This window comes from Mustela putorius, unplaced genomic scaffold (genome assembly GCF_011764305.1).
Source record: "Mustela putorius furo isolate JIRA1106 unplaced genomic scaffold, ASM1176430v1.1 tig00000174_pilon_pilon_pilon, whole genome shotgun sequence".
Taxonomy (NCBI): Eukaryota; Metazoa; Chordata; class Mammalia; order Carnivora; family Mustelidae; genus Mustela; species Mustela putorius.
The window spans coordinates 31,058,550-31,081,751 of record NW_025421304.1 but is presented as its reverse complement, the minus strand read 5'-3'; the positions used below and the strand labels follow the sequence as shown (position 1 = coordinate 31,081,751).

Sequence of the window (23,202 nt, the reverse complement as noted above, 5' to 3'; positions counted from 1 at the left end):
TGGCAGGGGAAGGAACAGTAGAGATGGGTTAGACTAGGCCACACGTTGCGCCCCTGCAGTGGGGTAGCAAGCCCCACCTACATACCACATCAACTGCTGAGTGAGAGCTGAGTGGCTTTCCAAAAAAAAAGCAGAAGGGTAATTACCATGAAAAGGGGGTAAAAAATGCTGGGAGACCAAAGGAACCGAGGTCAGGACAGGTCTCTCTCTAGGGTGAGCATACATGATGATGTAGCGGAGGAAGTTCCAACGGTTTTCCCACATTTGAGACACTCATATGGTTTCTCTCCACTGTGGATCCTCTGATGCCTACTTAGTATTGACTTAACAGTGAAAGCTTTTCCATACTCATTAAATTCATAAAGTTTCTCCCACTCTAGTGTATAACCAACTCAGAACTACTGAGGAAGCCATTTCCATACCCCTGGCAGACACTGGGCCTGTCTCCACTGTGGATTCTCTGATGCCTGATCAGATCTGTACTATTATTAAAGGCTCGCCCACATTCCTCACACTGATAGGGTTTTTCTCCAATATGGATTCTCTGGTTCCGAATTAATGAAGAATTGCCATTAAAGGATTTCCCACCATCATTACACTCAAAGGGTTTCTTCCCAGTGTGGATTCTCTGGTGTCTAACGTAGTAAGAAGAAAAGCATCTCCCACACTCCTCACATCTGAAGTGTTTCCTTGAAGAGACGATACTCTCATCCTTTCTTCTAGTATGTTTCACTGTGGGGATTTCCTGGTATTTCTCTGGTTCACATGTCTCTGGAAAGTCACTTTCCAGAGAAACACTCTGTGGCAGCCCATGTGATATCATCACACCTCTTTCTTCAGAAATTCCCTGAGTTGATGTGGACTCACTGTCAATGTTGGTCTCGGCAACATTCCAGACATGAGAAATGGAAGACATATGCCACCTGAGAATTATTCTGGAAACAATAGAGCACTAAAGTTATAGAGCCTTTGGAGATTATAATCCCAACCTCCATGTAGCCTGCCAGAAATAGAAACCTATTAAACTGGAAGAGCCAAATATCACATAAGCAGAAAATAGTAGCTGTGGAAGAGGAGATGAGATTTTGAGTTTGTCCCTGTATGTCCCCAATAACTTGTGACTTCATAGTAAGTAAATGCTTGAAAATGCTCACAGAGGAAGAAACACAGAATCTAAGAGCAAGAAGCAACACCTGGTGAGCTACAAGGGTTGAGCATATGCCATCTAACGGTTAGAAATGGCTGAGTACATGCTGTTGTGGGACTTGTGGGACCGCTCAACCACTTAGAAAGGGGAGAACATGGTTTGCTTTAAGGCCCAGGAGACCGCACAGTGCCCTCCTTTGTATCCTGAACAAAAATGTCCCCAGCATTACCAAATGTCCCCTGGGGGAACAAAAGTGGCTGGCCCTAGTGAAAACCACGGATCTGGAGGACTCTCACATATACAGGGTGATCATAAAGTCTGGAAGCAGATGCATTTTTTAATAGATTAAAATGTCTTTGACACCATTATGTATGCCTGCCTAGCTTTCCAGACTTTGACACCCTGTATAATCCCAGCCTTGACCTTGTCCCAACATCACAGTTGCATTCTCAAGAGCCTGCTATACCCAGGGAGCTGTATGTTCCAGAGAAACTCAAATTTCATGGCATAATACTACTGTGCTTATCACCATATCAAGACTCATTTATGTTTACTGGTAAGCTTTACCAGTGCTACCCTGACACCTCTACAATCCTGTCTATCCCTGCATCACCCTGTCCCTACCCTTATGCAGGCCTCTGAAGTTACTAACTGCAATACAGTAACAATGTAACAGGATTTTATACCTTAATTTCCCCCACAGTCCAATCAAATTATATATGATGTCCAGCTAATATTTTTAAAACATAGCAATCATGGGCTTATGTCATATGCTGCTAGTGGCAAGGTCACTGTGGCAGGGGTCCCTATTCCTGCTCCATGTTGTTTTGCCAGCTCTCTCATTTCCTATTTCCACGCAATAAGTTCCCTAGGACAGAAGTCTTCAGAAGTGTATGGTTATCTTCCATAACCTCTATGTTCTAGGCTTTTCTAGACACACCTACGATATTTATGCATGGTTGGCTAAATAAGAGGGCTTAAGGATATGCTCTGTAGTAGAGCAGGGCTGTTTAAAAGAAATATAATGTGAGCCATAAACAAAAGCTACATATGTAATTTTGTTTTTATGGGAGCCACATTAAAAAAGTAAAAAGAAAATGGTAAAACTAATTTTAATAATGTATTTTATTTAACCCAATAAATCTAAAACATTATTTCAACATGAAGTCAACATAAAAATTATCAATGAGATCATTTACACTTTTTTTTTTTTACTAAGCCTTCAAAATCTGGTATTTTATACTTAAAGGACATTTCAATTTGAATTAGCCCCCCCTTAAAGTGCTTAAGAGTTTAGTAAGCACACAGGACCAGTGGCCACCATGTCAACTGCACAGAAGTAGATAAAAGGAAGTCCTGCTTAGGCTTTCAGTCCTAAGCCTATGTTCCTGAACACTTACTTAAAAAGACAGAACAATGAAGGCTCACAGGTTGGCCCCAGAAATGTCCATTTTAAACAGATTTTTATTTATTTATTTGACAGAGAGATCACAGGTAGGCAGAGAGGCAGGCAGCGAGAGAGAGACAGAGAGAGGAGGAAGCAGGCTCCCAGCGGAGCAGAGAGCCCGATGCGGGACTTGATCCCAGGACCCGGAGATCATGACCCGAGCCGAAGGCAGAGGCTTAACCCAGAGCCACCCAGGCACCCAAAATGTCCATTTTAAAATACACTCCCCAGGTAATTCTCCTGCACATCAAATTATGAAGCTCTTCACAATTATATGGTGACATACGTGATCAAAGTGTAGTGATATCTCACTGTGGTTTTAAATGGTATTTCCCTGATGGCTAATGATGTCAAGCATGCTTTCATTTGTGTTCCCTTTGGGTGAAATGTCTTTTCATACCTTTCGCACATTTCCTAACCAGGTTGTTTATTTGTTTTTGTTGCTGAGATTTCAGAGTTGTTTATATATTCCAGACACTAATCCTTTTCCAGATATTATATTATGCCAGGAATTATACTGGATCTTATATTCCTTTCCTCCAGCCAGATTATCTTCCCCCACCCCATCTGCAATGTGTTCTTATCTGCTGCATGCAAATCATGTGGCCTGCCATTGAAGAAGTGTCACCTGATACTCGAGGTGGGAATTCATCTAACCCTTCCTGCCTGTCCCATAGCCTGCTGCATATATACCAACAGTACTTAAAAGTACTTAACTCTTTTTTAGCTTTCTAACTCTGAAACCGTAACTGGTATCCTCCAGAGCTTCTCAAACAAGGAAGTGCTATTTTAGGACACAGCAAGTGCTCAAAAACTGGCAAAACACGCATCTAACAAAGGACTATGGTTGATGGTTCTAAACCTACCTCACCTACCTTTAGAGACATCACTGGTACCCTCTGCAGGGGGATCGTCCTGTGGCTCCAGACCCCAAGGCAAGTCCCCTCCTTCCAGAAGTGAGATCAGGGCAAGTCTGCAAACTGGGTATCTGAAAAGGAAGCAGAAAATGGCACTGGAAAAGAGTCTCATGTTAGTGTTCTTGAGATACCACATAAAGCTGTGTATGCAGTCAGAGGAGGAAACCCCAAAGCAGCTCAGTAAGGATAAGGCCCACAGAAGTGGGCTGGAAAATGGGGAACCCAAGATTTTTGATCAAAAGGAAACCGAGTATTTGTGACCTCTTTATGAAAGATCACTTAAAGTTTGTCAGTGAAATCCTGTGAGACACATGCAAGCAAAGAAAAGCAATGAGGGAAGTCTTCTTTAGACCACTGGGAGAGTTGAAGGCACTACCTTCAACAGAAGATACTTCTTTCCCATGGTGCCCTGCACAGAACTCCTATGGTGGGAAGTGTTCTCACCAGAGAATGGCCAATCCACATTAGACCCAAACTAACCTCAGACTTCTCCCTCCATCCCTGCCTGACATCTTCTGAGGCTGAGGGTGTAGCAGTTTTTGCCCCTGGAAATATGTAAAAGGTTATGAGATTCACACCACAATCCACCCTACCCTTGTCCTAGGCATCTGAGTCCCAAAGGCAAAGTAGCCTTACCCAGGGAAGTCAAGTTCCCATAATTTGTCAGCATCACCTCCCTGTACAGGTCTCTCTGTGCAGGAGAAAGGCCAGCCCATTCTGTCCGAGTGAAGTAGACAGCCGCATCCTTGAAAGTCACTGCCTCCTAAAACAAGAGATTCCTACTGCCCCAGAGCCAATCATCTGGCTCAGAGCCAGAGTGTGGAGAACAGGGGACATTGTGAGGTTCTGAGGGACAGTCCCATGATGGATAGAAAATGAAAAGTAAAAGGACATGGCGCTGAATGCTAATGAATGACCACAATTACAATAAACAACTCTGAGACTCCCTTCACTGTCAGAGAAGCTTCTAATTACGCATGAGACTTACTATTATAAGAGGCAATGTCACAATATAGAAAACTGGAAGCGAGAAAATCTTTCCCAAATTCGCCTCCCTGAAGTAAACCCTCTTCATTTTTGCACCTGCCCTTCTGGTCTTTCAGACACTCTATGAACAGATGATTGGCCTCCAACTATACTTCTCATGGGTGACATCCCAGGGATGTCTCTGCTGCCGTCCCCACTTTCCTGATCAGAGTCCAGCCTACCCATCCTGCTCCCTGCACTTACACCGAGCCCTGCTATATGTCCACATCTACCTGCCTACCCCAATCCCTACAGCCACCTACTGAGAATAGTCATGGTTTGTCCAAAGGGGCCCCACCCTCTGAAGCCCTCACCTGATACAGAACCCTGTTGTGCCATCCACCCTTCCACCCTCACAAAAGGGGGCTATGCTGCCTCTGCCTGAGCCCCTCCCTCAGAAAGAACTCTGGTATTGGGAGCGCCTCTTTAACTCCAGGCAGTCCTCCTAGGACAAAATGCTTCCTGATTCTAACTGCTGCTGGGTGGCTCCTTGGCTGTTTCTACACCTCTTGGATAAGCTGTCCTCTGCCAATCAAACAGCCTGCCAGCCCAAACTCTTCTTTCCCAGACAGCACAATGATGTGGTCCTTCTTGTCTCCTTGGTGCCTTCCCCATGTGAACATGATCCTCACTCCAAGGTCTCATGTGGTCCTGGCATCAGTCACATGCCTGCCTCAGATGTCAATGACCCACCCATGCCAGTTATAATTCTCACATGTCCAATTCTGAACCCTCACTCTCCCTTAAAGTGCTTCTAATCCTGCTCAGTACAAGGAAAAACAAATGGTAAGTGCTCAGTCTGATGCTGGTCATTATTTTGGTTCCCAGTCTCAGCCAGTAGCAACACTTTCAACCTGGTTCCCCTGGATGGGAACCTGAGAATCATTCTCAACTATCTCCCTAGTCATTGCGTAGTTCTGGCAAGCAATCAGTAATCAAATCCTGCCAATTCTCTCTCATAAATATTTCTTGAATCTGACTCCTATGCAACATCATGAGTCACCACATAACTCAACTGTCCTTTGGACCATGGCGACTTGCGATCCCTGACTCCAGGCTTATTCTCCAAGTCTACCTTTGTCCAGCACATAGAAAGAGCTTTATAAAATGCGAATCTGACCTCAAATCTGTGAGCTAATGCACTTAGATGGATCACCATACAGCAACAAACTCAAATTCAAGAACCTGAGCCTGAGTTTTAAAGGCAATAAATGTTAGAGGACAGGATGGCCCAAGATTGAAGACAAATGAAATTACTGAGAGGCTCTGCTGACAATATCCAGGAAAGGGATGATAAAATTAGGAAAGCCAGGGGCTCCTGGGTGGCTCAGTCAGTTAAATGTCAGCCTTCAGCTCAGGTCATGATCAGGGTCCTGGGACTGAGCCCTGTGTCAGGTTCCTCCCTCAGCAGGCAATCTATTTGTCCCTCTCCCTCTCTTTCTGCCCCTCCCCCCACTCATGCTTTCTCTACCTCTCTAAAAAATAAATAAATAAAATCTTCAAAAAAAAAATCAGGAAAGCTAAAGAAGGGACAAATGGGTGCTGAGATAGGAACAAAAGAACCTGGATTGAATGAATAAGGTGACAAAGGAGAGTGAAGAGTCAATGATAAAAATCTGAAAACAGTGACCACGGATAGTGGCATGGGGAAACTAGCAATTATCAGGAAGTGCAGGAGAAGTGGGAGGTACAAGGGGTACAATAAACTGATGCATTGAGATCATGCTTCCAGGCAAAGCCATACTAATGGAAAGGAACCCAGATAATGGATGATCTGGGAATGGTACTAGAGATAGGATCATGGATGACGAGATGCAACATGAAGAAGCCTGAAGAAGACTGAGCCCATCAAGCAGCACTCAACAACCCAGCAAACTGCAGAGCTGAAAGGCACCTGGCAGAATCTTTCTCCTAACCCGGAACGAGCAGCACTGTTGCCATCTGACGGATGAGGTCAGCGGAGGCACAAAGAGGTTAGGTGACTAGCTCAAAGTCACAGTGCCCCTGAGGACTGATGGGGATCTCCTCTGAAATTAAATTTCCTGTCACCTAGTACCACATTTCATATTGCAGCATGCTGCTGGCCTCAACCAGAAGTACTGACTCTCAAGACAGACATTCATGTGCCCTTCCTGGAACCAATTCTTTCCTCACTGATCCCAAGCCTCTAACTTTGCTCTCTTTTTGGAGGACAAATGCTATGGGCTCCCTTTTTCTTTTGTTTCTCCTACCATCCCTCTGATCCCACCTCCCAAGAATCCTGCCACCTTGTTGATCTTGAACACTCCTATTGAACACTGGATACCTCCACCACCAGTCTAAGTCTCTTATCTCATGGAGCCCTGTGTCAGGGCTGAATGTGGGAGCTCTCCAGCTCAGCAGAGATCCTCAAAGGCTGTACTTCTGATTCCTCACTCTCTCTAGCCATCTCCAGCCATTGTTTCCTGGACGCTGGGGTCTCTGGCTGCTCAATCTGTCACTGTCCAGTCACGCTGTGGGGATGAAGCGGGGTCTTCCTGCTGCTTTGGTTCTAACACTTTTGCCCACATCATTCCTCTTATTTCCCATTTCCTCAAATAAGATTTCTTGATGGATCTGAGGGAGTCACAGCTCACCTGGTGCCAGGCATTCAGGGGCATGGCTGCCATCACCTTGGCTCCCTCTCAATGAAGGGCAGGGGCTGAGGGAAGAAGCAAAGAGAACCAAGAGTGAGCCTGGCTCAGTCAGTGACCTTCCTTTAAACGTGCAAACCTGTACTAGCTGCTAATAACAACTGACATTCTCTCTAGGCCTGCAGTGTGCCAGCTTCAGAACTCAATACTTTATATTCATTATAATACTAGTGGATATGTAAAACCATTGTTTTCATTTTACCAAAACAAGGAAAGGAGACTTAGAAAGTTTAAGTAATTAATTTAGGCCACAAGAGCTGTATTCATAACCACTATGTAGTGCTATCTCTCCTCGGTAAAAACAATACAGCAGGGCAAAAATATAAATAAACAAAAGCAAAACAAAGCAAACATTTAAGAAAAGAACCCAGGGAATCCATGTGAGAAACTGGCAACAGAAGTTGCTTCTGGTGCAGGAAGACTGGGAAATTGGAATCCAGGACAGAAAACAGACTTTCTTTTCACTCCATACCTTGTGAACTGTTCAAATTTTTAGGATGTACCTTAGCACATTTTTAAATATAACGGCTTGTTTAAAAATCTTTAAAAAAAAAAAAAAAAAAAACCCAGGAGTAAACTTAGTAGGAAATATAACAAATTTATGTAAAGAAAATTACATAAAATATTATTGACAAACATAAATGAAAAGGTAAAACATGTTCCTGGATTGAAACAATCAATGTTAAACTTCTTGTAAATGCTGACTTTCCTTCAAATTAATCTACATATTTAGTAATAACTTCCTTTTGCAAAGAGCTTGTGCATGCTCAGCACCACACTACAATGCTTTATACCCATCTTCTCATCTACTTCTCACAACATTCCTTTAAAAGAGATTTAGGGTGGTGTCTGGGTGGCTTAGTTGTTAAGAGTCTGCCTTCAGCTCAGGTCATGATCCCTGGGTTCTGGGATCAAGCCGGGCATCAGGCTCCCTGCTTGGCGGGAAGCCTGCTTCTCCCTCTCCCACTCCCCCTGCTTGTGTTTCCTCTCTCACTGTCTCTCTCTCTCTCTGTCAAATAAACAAATAAAAGCTTCAAAACAATAAATAAAAATAAAAGAGATTTAGGGGCCTAGAGAGATTTGGGTTCCCACCGCCCTCCAAACAGATGGATTAACAAAAGCTACGAGATTAACTTCACCATGTTCACACAAAGAACAGAGAATCAAAACCTGCTCTTTGGACCAGGTCTGATTTCGTTGTAGATCTATGAGTTGTAATTGCAGCATGAAAAATGCATTTAAGATAGGCAAGAGAGCAGTCAGAAGGCTAATAAAACGTCCCCATCAGCAACGATGAAGAGCTGGATGGTCACAGTACTATTTAGAACTCTACTATTAGCATCTCTCACAGGCTGTTCTATAACGGGAAGCAGCTGTAACTGTAGATACACACAAGCATATTTATCTGTACACATTTATTCAGTCTTCTGGATGGTACCTCTCTAGAAATTAATCTTTAAGTGTTCTTACTTTCCCTTTACACGTGATCAGCACCCAAACTGCTCCAAAATCGCCAATGTTTATTCTGTCTCAATGCCCTTGGCTTGACAAAAAAATGAAATGTTGGACATGTGCCTTCTTCACCTCAAGATCTATTATTCCACTGAGGGAACTGATCCTAGAAAAATAAGACATCAGAGATCTCACGGGGAGGTAGGAAGCTTCTTGGCCATTTTAGCATTATGACCCTGGCTTTTATCTCTTCTCATTTCCTCAGCTCAGTCACTGAGGGCCTCAACCTCACTTGGGAATCTGCAAACGCTTCCAGTCCTGTATTTCCATACATTTCCATATCATAAAATTGAAAAACCGTAGGCACCATGGCCCTGTTCCTATAACCTAAAAAAACTCTTGCACACATGCACAGGGAGTCATTCTGCATAGATAAAAAATTATAAGCCCCAAAAGTTTGATTCAGTCATGGTTAAAACTTTGTTGATACTGCAAGTAACAAGTAACAATGGTATTTAATGAGAAACCTTTAAAGGGATGAATATTCTTATACACGCTTTTGAGAAATCAATGTCTACATTTCTTTAAAGAAGTATTTTAAAACATTACATACCAGTTACCTAAAGGCATTAAAAAGAGGAGCCTAAGCCAAATGGGACACCAGTGTAGTATGTGTCCAATCAGTGCACACTCTATATGTGGTAGTTACCATGGAGTGTTTCATTCAGCATCTTTTTTTTTTTTTAAGGTTTTTTATTTATTTATTTGACAGAGAGATCACAAGTAGGCAGAGAGGCAGGCAGAAAGAGAGAGGAGGAAGCAGGCTCCCCGCTAAGCAGAGAGCCCGATGCGGGGCTCGATCCCAGGACCCTGGGATCATGACCTGAGCTGAAGGCAGCGTCTTAACCCACTGAGCCACCCAGGCGCCCCTTCACTCAGCATCTTTACCAGCCTTCTTCTGGGGCGTCTTTCTGTACTGCAAGATGGAAAGCTAAATACCGAATGTCCCATATCTGGGCTTCTGAATGGGCTCCACTGGTAGATGTATTCATGCAGGACCAACGTAGAATTTGAGTCTCCGTCTAAGGCCTCCTTTAATAAAGAGAAAGCATTATCACCGAGTACCACAGTTTTATATTTGCCTCCTAGGTAACCTACTCTAAATGGAAAGATTATGATTACTGCAAACTTTTTTATATTTTTTGTGGGAAATTGTTCTTGCGTGCTCTACTTGCTATAAAAAACCCCACACTTGTTAGTATATGTTTGTTGTACAAAATTGAGTTTATTCACTTAATATGTAATGAGCATATTACCTCTACTGATTTCTTACTATTTGTGAGTTATTCCCTTCATTCTGTAACCCCTATTATATAAGTAGTGTGTACTTACCAACTATTAAACATGAAGAACACCTTTGCTTTTGCTTTCTTCTTACAGACCTCTTTGAGTTTGCTTCTTTTTTTAAATAAAGATTTTATTTATTTAGTTATTTATTTGACAGATCACAAGTAGGCAGAGAGGCAGGCAGAGAGGGGGTTGGGGAAGCAGGCTCCCTGCTGAGCAGAGAGCCCAATGCGGGGCTCAATCCCAGGACTCTGGGATCATGACCTGATGAAGGCAAAGGCTTAACCCACTGAGCCACCCAGGTGCCCCGAGTTTGTTTCTTTAACACATTTGAGGATATTCACTATGGCACTCCTTGAAATAGTAAAAGTAGGTAAGTAGGCTGTAGAAAATTCTATTCATTAGTTAAAACGAACTAGAGCTACAAGCTTCAACATGTAAATCTCATAATAATAATGCTTAGTTTTAAAACTCAGGGTTTCTCCACAGTGCGGCTTAATGCCAAGTTAGCTGTGTACTCCTATTGAAGGTTTTCCCACATTCCTTACATTGAGATAGCTTCAAAACTCTTCTGTGGACTTCTCTAGTGCTAAGTTGGGAGTTACACCCAAAGGTTTTCTTACACACTGTATATTTGAAGAGTATCACCCCCATGTCCATTCTTCAGTGCTGAATCAGTTTTGAATTAAAGCTGATACCTTTCCCACATATCCTACATTCATAGGACTTCTCCCTGGTGGGAATGGTTTGAAACTGATAAAATGTCTACACATTGACTAAAATAACCTCTCCAGTGGAGATTCTAATCCTGTCCATTCCTGCTGCAAAACAACTTTTATTCCCCTTCCCTTTCCCCACCGTGGATATTTCCTATTGTCTCTTCAGTTCGTAATCTTCTAGAAACATAGTTCTTTGGGGGTGCCTGGGTGGCTCAGTTGTTAAGCCTCTGCCTTCAGCTCTGGTCCTGATCCCAGGGTCCTGTGACCGAGCCCTGCACTGGGCTCCCCGCCCAGTAGGAAGCCTCCTTCTCCCTCTCTCACTCCCCTTGCTCATGCTCCCTCGCTTGCTGTGTCTCTCTCTGTCAAATAAATAAAATCTTTTTTTAAAAAAGAAAGGTAGTTCCTTGGAAAATGTTTCTTTGGAGTTTACTAGAGAGCATAATCTCTTCCTTTGCCGTATCATTTGTTGTTATGAATTTATTTGCGGTCTTGGTTACATCATCTGTACTTAGAAGTGGAAAACAATATTACACTTAAGAATTGCTCCTGAGGGGCACCTGAGTGGCTCAGTTGTATGAGCGTATGACTCTTGATTTTGGTTCAGGTCATGATCTCAGGGTTGTAGGACCAGCCCTGTGTCAGGCCTCTTGTCAAGCTCTGCACTGGGCATGGGGCCTGCTTGAAATTCTCTCTCCCTCTCCATCTGCCTCTTCCCACTCTAAAAAGAATTAAAATAGAAAAAAAATTTTAATTACTCCTGAGAAAGAAACAGGATCACAAAATTATAGAACTATTGAATATCATTGTCCAATCACCTCAACTAACCAATGACAAGCTGAGGCTATTATAAAGGAAATATGCAGTATCTCAAAAAAGGGAAATGGTCAAGGTAGAAAAAATAAACCAGGCCTTGTTGCCAGTTACATGTTCTTTCCATCACCAGCATTACACTTTCCCTCACCCTACATTTGGACCCAGCAATTATGTCAGAGAAAAATTATTTCACATGTAGGCAATGAAACATGTCCAACGATGTTCACTGCATCAGTTTTTCAAAAGAAAAAACTCCAAACAACCTTAGTGTCCATTATTAAGGCAATGGCTAAATCAACTGAACTTTAGCTCACAAAATGAAATACTATACTAAACATAAGTAGAAATGAATGAACTTGAACTATGTGTTTAAATCTAAATTACAAGGGTGCCTGCGTAGCTCAGTCAGTTAAGTGGCTGCCTTTGTCTTAGGTTATGATCTCAGGATCCTGGCATCGGGCCCCATGTTGAGCTCCCTGTGCTGCACTGGGCATGGAGCCTGCTTCAGATTCTCTCTCTCCCTCTGCTCCTCCTCCCCCTGACCATGCTCTCTCTCTCAAATAAATAAATGAAATCTTTTCAAAAAAATCTCAATCACATCATATTGAATTTAAAAAATAAGCTGCAAAAAGATATACCATTTATGTAATTCAAAATGTGCAAAGTAATGTGATGATGTTTATGGAAATAACCATATATAACAAGTTTAAAAACATCTATGGGTGCAATTAACACCATATCCAGATGGTAAACTGCCTCTGGAGCCACAGAGAGGGAAATGCAGTTTAATATAGAGGACTTCAATTATATCTGTACTGCTTTAGTTCTTAGAAACATCTGAAACAGCCATCACAAAACGTTAACATATGATAAAGCCAAGAAGAGGTACATAGAGGTTTATTATATGCTATTTTTCTACACCTAAAATATTTCTAAGAATGTTTAAAAATCTCAATGGTACCACTAGTAGAATAAAAACAGAAGAAATCTTCCAAAATACCTAAGGATGATAAGAGTAAAGAAAGCCAAGTCTACATAGCAAAGGGGACTAAATAGGACAGCAATAATCATCAAAAATTAAAAGCATTTAAGATGATAGATGTCAGACCAAATTTTATCACATTAAATGTTAACAGGTTAAAATATTCCTAAAAGCATCAATACGCCAAATGGATGAGACATACTCTACCTACATATAGATTGTAGTAACTATACTGCTACTGTAGAAAGTAACTGGGTTACTTTCCATAAGTACAAGGGTAAGTAAGCCTGTGAATAGGGTTATTGCCTAGATAGCCTTGCAAATGGAAAATCTTATATTTCTAATATGTGGAGCGCCCTTCCTCTTTTCACTCAGGACAAACCCCAGGTATCCATGAAGTACACTATCCTAAACAGAAATTCCTAAATTACTAACTACTCATGCAACAAATTAAATGTAAGTGAGCTCTCTTACCCCTTATTACTCTCTTATAGTTCATGTACAATACATTCTTTCTTCATATTTCTTGCCAAAGTCCAGGAATCATTAAAAACTGGGAACAATAACTTCTGTATATTACATGTGATTTCTTGTACCTAACTCATAGTTTTGGATGGTCCCAAAAGAGCCTTGGTTAAAGCTTCAACTTTTGGTGACAGAACCCAGGAGGCTGTTCAGTTTCCCAGGACCAAGAAGTCTCCCCAATTTAAATGTGTGTCTAGCCCTTAGGAGGTGGGCTCCTTGTCTCTCCTTTTCTCCCACCTGGGCAGTGTCACCTGCACACACTTCCCTCATGCTCCCCATCCCTGGGTCGCTCTCTTTCCAGCTCTAGCAGTGGAGCTTGCACCTGTCAGACCTCCAAGGAGATGGAAGCACAGGTCCAAGGCAGAGATAACACAGGAACCCTGTATGTTGCCATCCTTCACAGGAAGCAATGAGGCGCGCGCGCGCGCGCACACACACACACACACCCACACACCCCTCCCGCCCCCGCCCCGCTTTGGTGTGTCCCTTAGAGCTTGGCTCAAAGCAGTACCAAGCACGAGAGATGTAGAATGAATCATAAACAAGAGAAGATCAAGGTTCAGGGAGTTTTGGTAAAGCCACAGCAATCATATTCCAGCGTCAAACGGGGGTGAAAAAATGAGCACTCTTGAAACGCTCGAAAAGCCTGACCCCGTCCTAAATATTAAATAGCACGCCAGACCGCCAGCTGTATTTGCACAGCACAATGGTGACATCTAGTGTTGGCTGGTTAAATATCAGCTAGCTCGGCAATTTAGTTGAAATTTCGAGAAAGAGGTTTCTTGGTGCCTCCCTTTCTCTCAGGATTCCTGCAGGGCTAAGAAATTTGTTATTATTATTATTGTTTTTAGTTTGTAACTTGCCTTTTAATTTGTTTAACAATCGCTCTTATTTTTCACATTATTGAAATAAAATAATGTAACAAACTGGATGGTGGTTTTTTGTTGTTGTTGTTGTTGTTGTTTTGTTTTGTTTTGTTTTGTTTTTGAGAGAAAGAGCACATGGGAGCAGAGAAGGGGCTCATAGATAGAGGTAGAGAGAGAATATTAAGCAGGTTCCACAATGGAGCCTGACGTGATCTCACAACCCTGAGATCATGACCTGAGCTGAAATCAAGAGTCAGATTCCTAACCGACTGAGCCACCCAGGTGCCCCTGGATGTTTTTTAAACTGAAATATATTTAACATATAACATCGTGTAAATTTAAGGTGTACAACGTGTTAATTTTGTACAATTTACATATTGTAATATGATTGCCATTATAGCAACAACCACCACCTCTATCATGTTACATAATTATAATTTATTTTTAGTGGCTGGAATAATTAAGTTCTAGTCCTTGGAAATTTGATGACTATAATACAATATTGTTGTTTATATTCACTAAATTGTGCATTAGACCTCTAGGACTTATTTACTACTGGTTGCAAGTTTGTACCCCTGAACAACATCTTAGCTTATCCTCTTTAAAGAATTTCTTTAGATGTCTTGTCTTGTTTTGAAGTCTGACCTCTTCAAGGACAAGGACTGGTCATTACTCACCCTTGAGTCCCAGCACATTGTGACTCATGGTAGTTCAGTGTCCATGGAATGCATGAATGACCCATTTCGGTGGTCATGAGTGCCAGTAAGTCATGTCCTCCCACTCCCACAATGTTCCTAATCCCCACGCAAACTGGATATTTTTAGAGTGTACATTTTGGTGAGTTTTGACCAGTAGAGAACAAAATAGACAAAAATCCCTGTTCTCATAGAGCTTACATTCTTAGTGGCCAAAATTATATCACATAGCTACTCCCAACAGCAGAGAATCTAGAAGGTAATTTTTTCCCCCTTCTGGCTTCCATGGCAGAAAGAGGATGGAAAGAGTGTTGTGTGAGCCAATCTACACTTCCTGCCACATGGGGCTGAACAGCATACTCACAATGTGTAAATATTATGTACATCACTTAGGTTTAAAACATATTTCAAAAGCTTTTGACATGCCTATTCCTTAAGCCAGCCCTATTTATTAGTAGTACTGTTATTAAATTAGATGTCTTTTTATTTGTTGACATGTAAATAGATCCCCTAGCACAAGACCATGGCCCCACATAGGACCTTCAATCAATGGTAGATATTATCTTGGCACTAGTAAGTATACCCTGTGGGTCCTTGAGTGTTGCTTAAACCTTTCATTAGTTCAGTCTCTTTTTTTAAAATGTCTTCAAAACATAGGAGGGCTCATTTAGCAGGGAGCAGAGAAAGAAGATTTGGTATTATAAATTGTAGTTTCAGTCTGCACAGACCCGCCAGCCACCCCACTGAGAAGGAAAGTATTTTTTTTTAAAGATTTTATTTATTTATTTGACAGAGAGAGATCACAAGTAGGCAGAGAGGCAGGCAGAGAGAGAGGAGGAAGCAGGCTCCCTGCTGAGCAGAGAGCCCGATGTGGGACTCGATCCCAGGACCCCGAGATCATGACCTGCGCCGAAGGCAGCAGCTTAACCCACTGAGCCACCCAGGCGCCCAGGAAAGTATTTTTTTATTTTTAGTTCTGCACCTCTAGATGGGAGGAGGGTCACTTAGACAAACTCACAAAGCCTTGAGGTGAGAGCAGGATGCTGCTGGAAAACAGAAGAGTACTAGACAAGGCCTTCAGAAACACAACAGCTTATGTCTACAGCCGTGGACCATAACACTTTTGCTTGCACACCCCTGAAAATAATTCTGTAAAAACTAGGTAGTCATGGCCAACAATCACATGAATAGATATTCAGCATCAATAGGGAAATGCAAATCAAAAACCACAGTGAGATACCACTCTATACCTACCAGGCGAGTCACAATTTTTTTTAATGAAAATAACAAGAGTTCTCAAAGAGGCAGAGAAATTGGAACCCATGGTTGCTGGAAATGTAGGTACAGTGGTTGTGGAAAAGTCTGGCAGTTCCTCAAAAAGTGAAACAGAATTTTCAATAATTTTGTTCCCAAGTAGAGACCCAAAAGAGTTGGAAATAAATATTCAAACAAATACTGGTACATGCATGTTCATAGCAACACGATCCTATTAGCGAAAAGGTGGAAACAAGACAAATGTTTATCATCTGATGAATGAATAATCACAATGGGGTATATACAGACAATGGAATATTTTTCAACCATAAAAGGGAAGGAAGTGCTGGTACATGCTCCCACTTGGATACACCTCAAAAACATTATGCTAAGTAAAAGGAACCAGACACAGAAAGTCCAGTATCGCATGATTCCATTTATAGGAAACATCAGAATAGGTAAATCCATAGAGACAGAAAACAGATTAGAGGTTGCCAGGAAATAGGCAGGGAGAGATGGAAGTTACTGCCTAAGGAGTGCAGGGTTTCCTTTTGAGATGATGCAAATGTCTCGAAATAGAGGGGGTGGTTGCACAATATTATAAACATAGTAAATGCCACGAATTGTATGCTTTAATGTGGTTAATGGTTAATTTTATGTTATGTGAACTTAACTCAATAAAAAATTCCCAAACAAAAGTCTCCCTACATATTTTTGGTTAATATTTAACATTTTTGAACAGAAGTATAAAGAATTGCAAAGGATGTAACTTCTGGTAGATCATATGATACTGATGCCCTGCTGGGAGTGTAGAGGGCAGCTCTACAGTATCTCATAAATAACACTTCAAAATAAAACGGTTACGTCATTCTTCTAAATACATCCATATGATCTTAATGCTCTAATTTGATACCCCATCGCCTATTTTTTTAAGTTAATTTTTATCCCCAACATGGGCCTCAAACTCACGACCTGAGATCAGGGGTCGCGGGCTCTACTGACGGAGTCAGCCAGGCACCCCAAACCCATCACCTATTTTTAAAAGCATATGAACAACCTCTTGTGTAACTCTAAGTTATATCACTCCTTTTTCTTCTTAAAATTATATTTCCATTGCATTTCCCCTTATATTTTTATCTTCATAATGTAATTTTTATTTTGTTTTTTTTTTCTAATTTTATTGATTGATTGATTGATTGATTGATTTGGAGAAGAGAGTGGGGGAGGAGCAGAGGGAGAAGGAGTGAGAGAATCCCAAGCAGGCTCCCCACAGAGTGTGGAATCCCACAAGGGGCTTGATCTCATGACCCAGAGATCATGACCTGAGCTGAGAGCAAGTTTTGGAAGCTTAACTGACTGCATGACGCAGGTACCCCTTTTGGTATAATTTTTGAAGTTTTTTTTTCCTGATCCCAAAGTCTCCAAATATTAAAAACTTCTTCTGGATTGGGTTGTTATAGTTGGTATTAGTATATAATTGATCAAAACAACATAAATATTACTCTGATAAATAATATAAATAATTGGGGCACCTGGGTGGCTCAACTGGTTAAGCATCCAACTCTTGATTTAGGCTCAGATCATGATCTCAGGGTTGTGAGATCAAGCCCCAAGTCAGACTCTGCACTGGACATGAAGCTTGCTTGGGATTCTCTCTCTCCCTCTCCCTCCCCACTCTCTAAAAAGATATAACAATATAAGCAACTATTAAACATAAAAAGAAAAAAATTCTTGAAAATACAGGTCTCTTAAAAGACTGGATGGGGCTCTTCTTTTTTTCCTGTTTGCTCATGAATTCATGGATAAATATCACCTCTGGCTAAAACAAAAGAGTTCAGGGTGCCTGGGTGGCTCAGTCATTAAGCATCTGCCTTTGGCTCAGGTCATGATCCAAGGTCCTGGGATAGAGCCCCAGATCGGTCTCCCTGCTCAGTAGGGAGCCTGCTTCTCCCTCTCCCACTCCCCCTGCTTGTGTTCCCTCTCTCTCTGTGTCTCTGTCAAATAACTATATAAAATCTTTAAAAAAGTGAAATGAAATGAAAGAGTTCTGAATAAACAATCATTGCTTGTTTTTGTCTCTCCACATTTAAGCACTGTCCATATAAACAGGCATACAGGAATGGAGAGTTTTGTTATACCAACATCAGTCACTCAATCCTTTCAAGGTATATGCCAAAAATCACACAGTGATATATCATCAAAAAATTAGTTTTACTGATCTATTAGCTGAGAGCTAGAGTAGATACTCCTTCAATGAGGTTTTTTTTTTTAGATTTGTTTTTATCTTTTAATTTTTATTATTAAAAAGTTCAAGTCTGTACAAATGTAGAAAAATAATAAAATTAATCTCCACATGACTCCCATCCAGCTTTGACAATTTCACCAACCCACAGCCAACCTTTTTCATTTCAGTCCTTTCCTGCTATCTGTCCTCCACTCCCACCCCTTCACCACCGTTGGATCATTTTGAAGCAAATCCCAAGAATCATCTTGGGATGAGAATAGAAAGAATACCTCTATAAATATCTCTTAAAAATAAAGACACTGTTGAAACAAAGCAGTATACCTAAGAAATGTAAATCATCCAATATCCAGCCATTGTCTAAATGTCCCTAGGTTATATCATACATGCTTTTGTTTTGATTTGGTTTGGATTTTAGAGTTGGTTTTTCAACTCAAGAGTCTAACAATGCCCACAAATTACATCTGGCTCTATTCATATTTCTCTTGGTTTGGTTTTGTTTTAAGTAGGCTCCACACCTAGCATGGAACCTAACATGGGGCTTAAACTCACAACCATGATATCAAGCCCTGAGCTGAGAACAAGAGTCAAGGGTCAGATGCTTAGCTGACTGAGCCACCCAGATGCTCCTCTGAAGTCTTTTTTTTTTTCCAATCTTAATTTTTTAAAAATATTTTATTTATTTATTTATTTGCAGAGAGAGAGAGAGTGCGCATGAGCACAAGCAGGGGGAGGGGGAGAAGCAGACTTCGCCAAGCCCTTACACGGGGCATCATCCCAGGACCCTGAGACCATGGCCTGAGCCGAAGGCAGAGGCTTAACCCACTGAGTCACCCAGGTGTCCTAAGTCTTTTTTTTTTTTTTTTTCAAACCAATAGATTCTTTCTCCTTGTTTTTCTTTCCCCTTGCAATTGATTTGTTGAAGAACTGGGTCATTTGTCCTGTGGATATGTTTTCCATGTTCTGGATTTTGTTGATTACATCTCTTTGGTCTCTGTATTTCCTGAAAATTGGTATTTAGATCTTGAGCCTTGATTAGATACAGATTTGATACTTTGGCAAGAGTTCTTCATAGCTGGTGTGTTTGTACTTTTTATTTCATTGGAGGTACCTAAAGTCTGGGTTTCTTGTGTGTGTGTGTGTGTGTGTGATAGGCTGTATCAGTGGGTTCAGTGTTATTAGCTGTATCCACCCATTACCAAGGTCTCCATCATTTTTTCACCTGATGGTTTAGCAGCCATTAATGATCACTGCCTAGATCCAGCATTTCATTACGTGTTCTTCCTTCAGTTTTTTAAAAAAGATTTTATTTATTTATTTGATGCAGAGAGAGAGACACACAGCAACAGAAGGAATAGAAGCAGGGGGTGTGGGAGAGGGAGAAGCAGGCTTCCCTCTGACAAGGGAGTCTGATGCAGGACTCCATCCCAGAATCCTGGGATCATGATCTGAGCTGAAGGCAGTTGCTTAACAACTGAGCCACCCAGGCACCCCTCTTCCTTCAGTTTTGATGAAAATAAATAATTGGAAAATAGAAAATAATTTGTTTCCTAATTAGAGTCATTCACTTTCTTAATTTCTGGAAAGTAGTATACTCAAATAGCTTTAAGAATTATTAATTATCAGGGGCACCTGGGTGGCTCAGTGGGTTAAACCTCGGCTTCAGCTTGGGTCATGATCTCAGGGTTCTGGGATCGAGCCCCACATCAGGCTCCCTGAGCAGGGAGCCTGCTTCCCCCCATCTCTGCCTGCCTCTCTGCCTGCTTGTGATCTTTCTCTCTCTGTCAAACAAATAAATGAAATCTTTAAAAAAAATTATCATCAGGTTATATAATTGTTAATATTAAGAATTATACAGTTATGCCTGTTACTCCTTTTTTTTTAAGATTTACTTATTTCTTAGAGAGAGAGTGCATGTGGGGGATAGGGGAGAGGTAGAGGGAGAGAATCTTCAAGCAGACTCCCCCATGATCACAGAAACTGAGGTAAGCTCCATCCCATGACCCATGAGATCACGACAAGAGTCAGACACTCAAAGAAAAAAAAAAAAAAAGAGTCAGACACTCAACCGACTAAGCCACCCAGGTGTCCCTGCCTGTTACTCTTTCATGTAAGAGACATCTTGTTTAATCTGGTATGTTCAGAAAATATTGGAAAAAAAACCAAAATATTAATTCTAATGCACATAGCCAATTCAATATTTTTTTCTTTTTAAAAAATATTTTATTTATTTATTTGACAGAGATCACAAGTAGGCAGAGAGGCAGGCAGAGAGAGAGAGGGAAACAGGCTCCCTGCCAAGCAGAGAGCCCCATGCGGGGCTCGATCCCAGGACCCTGAGATCATAACCTGAGCCGAAGGCAGAGGCTGAACCCACTGAGCCACCCAGGTACCCCTCAATATTTTTTCAATAAAAGTAGTTTCTTCATCCCACATTTTAAATATATACTTTTTAAAAGTCTTAGAGATAAGTCTCATTCCATTTATGAAAAACATGCATCATACTACCTAATTGTCAACTCTGATCCTCATTTTCAAACCAATAAACTACATCAGAGTTAATTTCTGCCTAACTTTTAAAAGTCAAGTAAATGTGTTAATAGGCATTTTTGAGGAATATTATAACAACTACTGAGAAATAAGTTATGGAACACATCTGGTACAACACATTACTAAAAGCAGGTAAGATTCAAATAATGCAGCTGTTATATAATTAATTTATTCACATTTAGAATAATTTATAAAAACAAGGTAATTATGCTATTTATCATCACTTATGTTTCAATATAAATTCAACTAGTACTGTAAGCTATTTACAAAGCAAGAAATACAGGAAGATATAATATTTCTTTGATGTGTGCATGTGCATATATATAAATACCAGGTGTTCAGTTTTTGAAAATAAAACAATGTACAAAAATCAGAATTTAACTTTACTACTTTTGCTTGACATCATGATTGAACTTTCCAATGTAAGAGAAAGGCATATTGCGCTAATTAGCCCAACACTGCATCATTAAACATTTTATAAGTGAAATAAGATGAGGATTGACTGCTATTGGAATAAATATTTCAGGATATGCTTTGATAAAAGTACCTTATTAAATACTGTATCAATTAATGCACAGAAAATCTGAAAGAAATCACATGGAACTTTTGCTAGCAAATTGATGCAGTGTATCTTGAATAATATGATAGTCCCAGATATATTATATCATAATATAATAATATACTTCATAATATAATAATAATAATAAATTATTATTATTATTATTATATTATGAAGTAGTAATAATAATAATAAATTATTATTATTATTATTATAATCATCATTATTAACTTGTACTCATTTAGAGGTAACTTTTCTTTCCACAAAAGATGTCCTGGGGTGAGTACTAAAAGAAACATACTGAATGGAACAGCTTATCTTAAATATGGGGGGGTGGGTAGGCATTCTGATGATTGGATGTTTCCTTTGATTTTGTGGGGCTGTTGCTAGGAGCAAAGGTTTTTCAACAATGAACTAGAGATGGAAGAAGTGAAGTCACCTGAACCCCGCGGCATCGGTACACAGTATCTGAATTCAGACTATCATAACACAGTCCAATTCCTCCCAATAAAAAAATGTACAAGACAATGGAAGACAAAAGGGAGGCAGGACTTTTCCCCCTTTGATTAATTATTATTAAAGGATCCTTTTCAGAAACCTATATTTCAAAGTGTCTCTTTGTTTGGTGCCCCAGAGGTTTTGACTCCCCCAGGGCAGTTCAAGGCAGGTTAGGAGCACGCATTCTTTTTATCAAGCAAAAGGGCAGATTGTGAAATTGGTTTTGGAAAGGAGAACCCGAGGGTGGGGTTTTGCGAAGGAGAACCAGAGCAAGCAAGCAGCCCTGCTCCCACACAAAGCTGAGGATCTGCAAATAGATGATGCTATTCCCACTTTGAAGACCACTGACCCAGACTGACCTCCAGCTTCAAGGATATTTCTTTGGGCTGGAGAAAGGCAGATAGAGCAGGCTCCACCACCACTGACTTGCTTTGGAATTTAGCCATCTTGTTCTAATCTGGCAAACTGAGCCAATGTCTAGTTTTTGGTTTCCTTCCATAGTGTTCTAAGAATTAAGCATGAGGAATAGTTACTACTACTACTTAGGTTCCGAAAAGTACTTCTAAATTTCCAAAAGGCTTTGAGGTCTGGACCTTATGTTTTCCTCACAACTGTCCCTCAAAGGCAAGTCTTCCTTCTGTGGGACAGACGTGGGTCATGGAGATCCGGGGCAAGACTTGGCCAAAGATCTCACAGCAGATAGATGTCTTGGTTGGGAATAGCACCTTCTTTCTCCATATGCATCCACAGAGCATGAAGAAATCACCAATTACATCAAATACCAGCAATTACCATCAAATACCAAATGAATTAACCACTAATGACATCAAATGCTTTAACAGAAAGTATAAAGTATATCCAGTATGTTACTATATATACAATATATACTCTATCTAAGTTTATGGATTTTTATAAAATATCATTTTCATGAAATAACAGAGGCCCATGAATATTCTCAGTCTGTTCCATCAAACTGTGACTCGGTAGACTGAAAAGCAGAAAAACAAAACCAAACAAAACACCATAAAGCTCCCCAAAGCAGTTTCCATCCCAAAAGGCACATTCATTTTTCACTGTCCAGTGATCTGTGATCCACTTTGTACTTCTGTAAGCACCCTGCAAGATGAGCATTCCCAGGGGAGAATGATAACTTAATGATAATTTAACAAGGAAGTTATTTCAGGATAAATTATTAATTTTTTGCTTCATTTGAAACAAAGTTTCAGTTTATTTTTTGGCTAGTCATTCAAAAGGCATTACAAAAGAATGAGTTTCCCTTCCACCTCTTTACCTTCCCAGACATAATCAATGATAAAGAATTTAAATCATGAAATCTGTTGTAACCCCGTATATCCCTCGGGCAACATGAAATAAGATATTTGGGGCTAATCTGTTGTTCAGGAAGTGTTTGGATATTTTAAGACCTTCATTTATGGAAGACTAAGTGTAGAAAGTTGGCAGCAGGGCAGGGCTGGATGGATAGTAGGCGGG

At 40.7% G+C, this 23,202-nt stretch overlaps 1 protein-coding gene across 1 annotated transcript; it reads right to left on the bottom strand.

Moving 5' to 3' along the window:
• Window positions 1-123: 123 nt before the first annotated feature.
• On the bottom strand, window positions 124-7,185 carry LOC101675136 (zinc finger protein 19). The gene is given in 6 exon segments (XM_004763497.2): window positions 124-379; window positions 382-880; window positions 1,732-1,745; window positions 3,470-3,582; window positions 4,135-4,274; window positions 7,153-7,185. Coding segments are annotated over 6 exon segments (987 nt in total). The 3' UTR covers window positions 124-191.
• Between the last annotated feature and the right edge of the window lie 16,017 nt (window positions 7,186-23,202).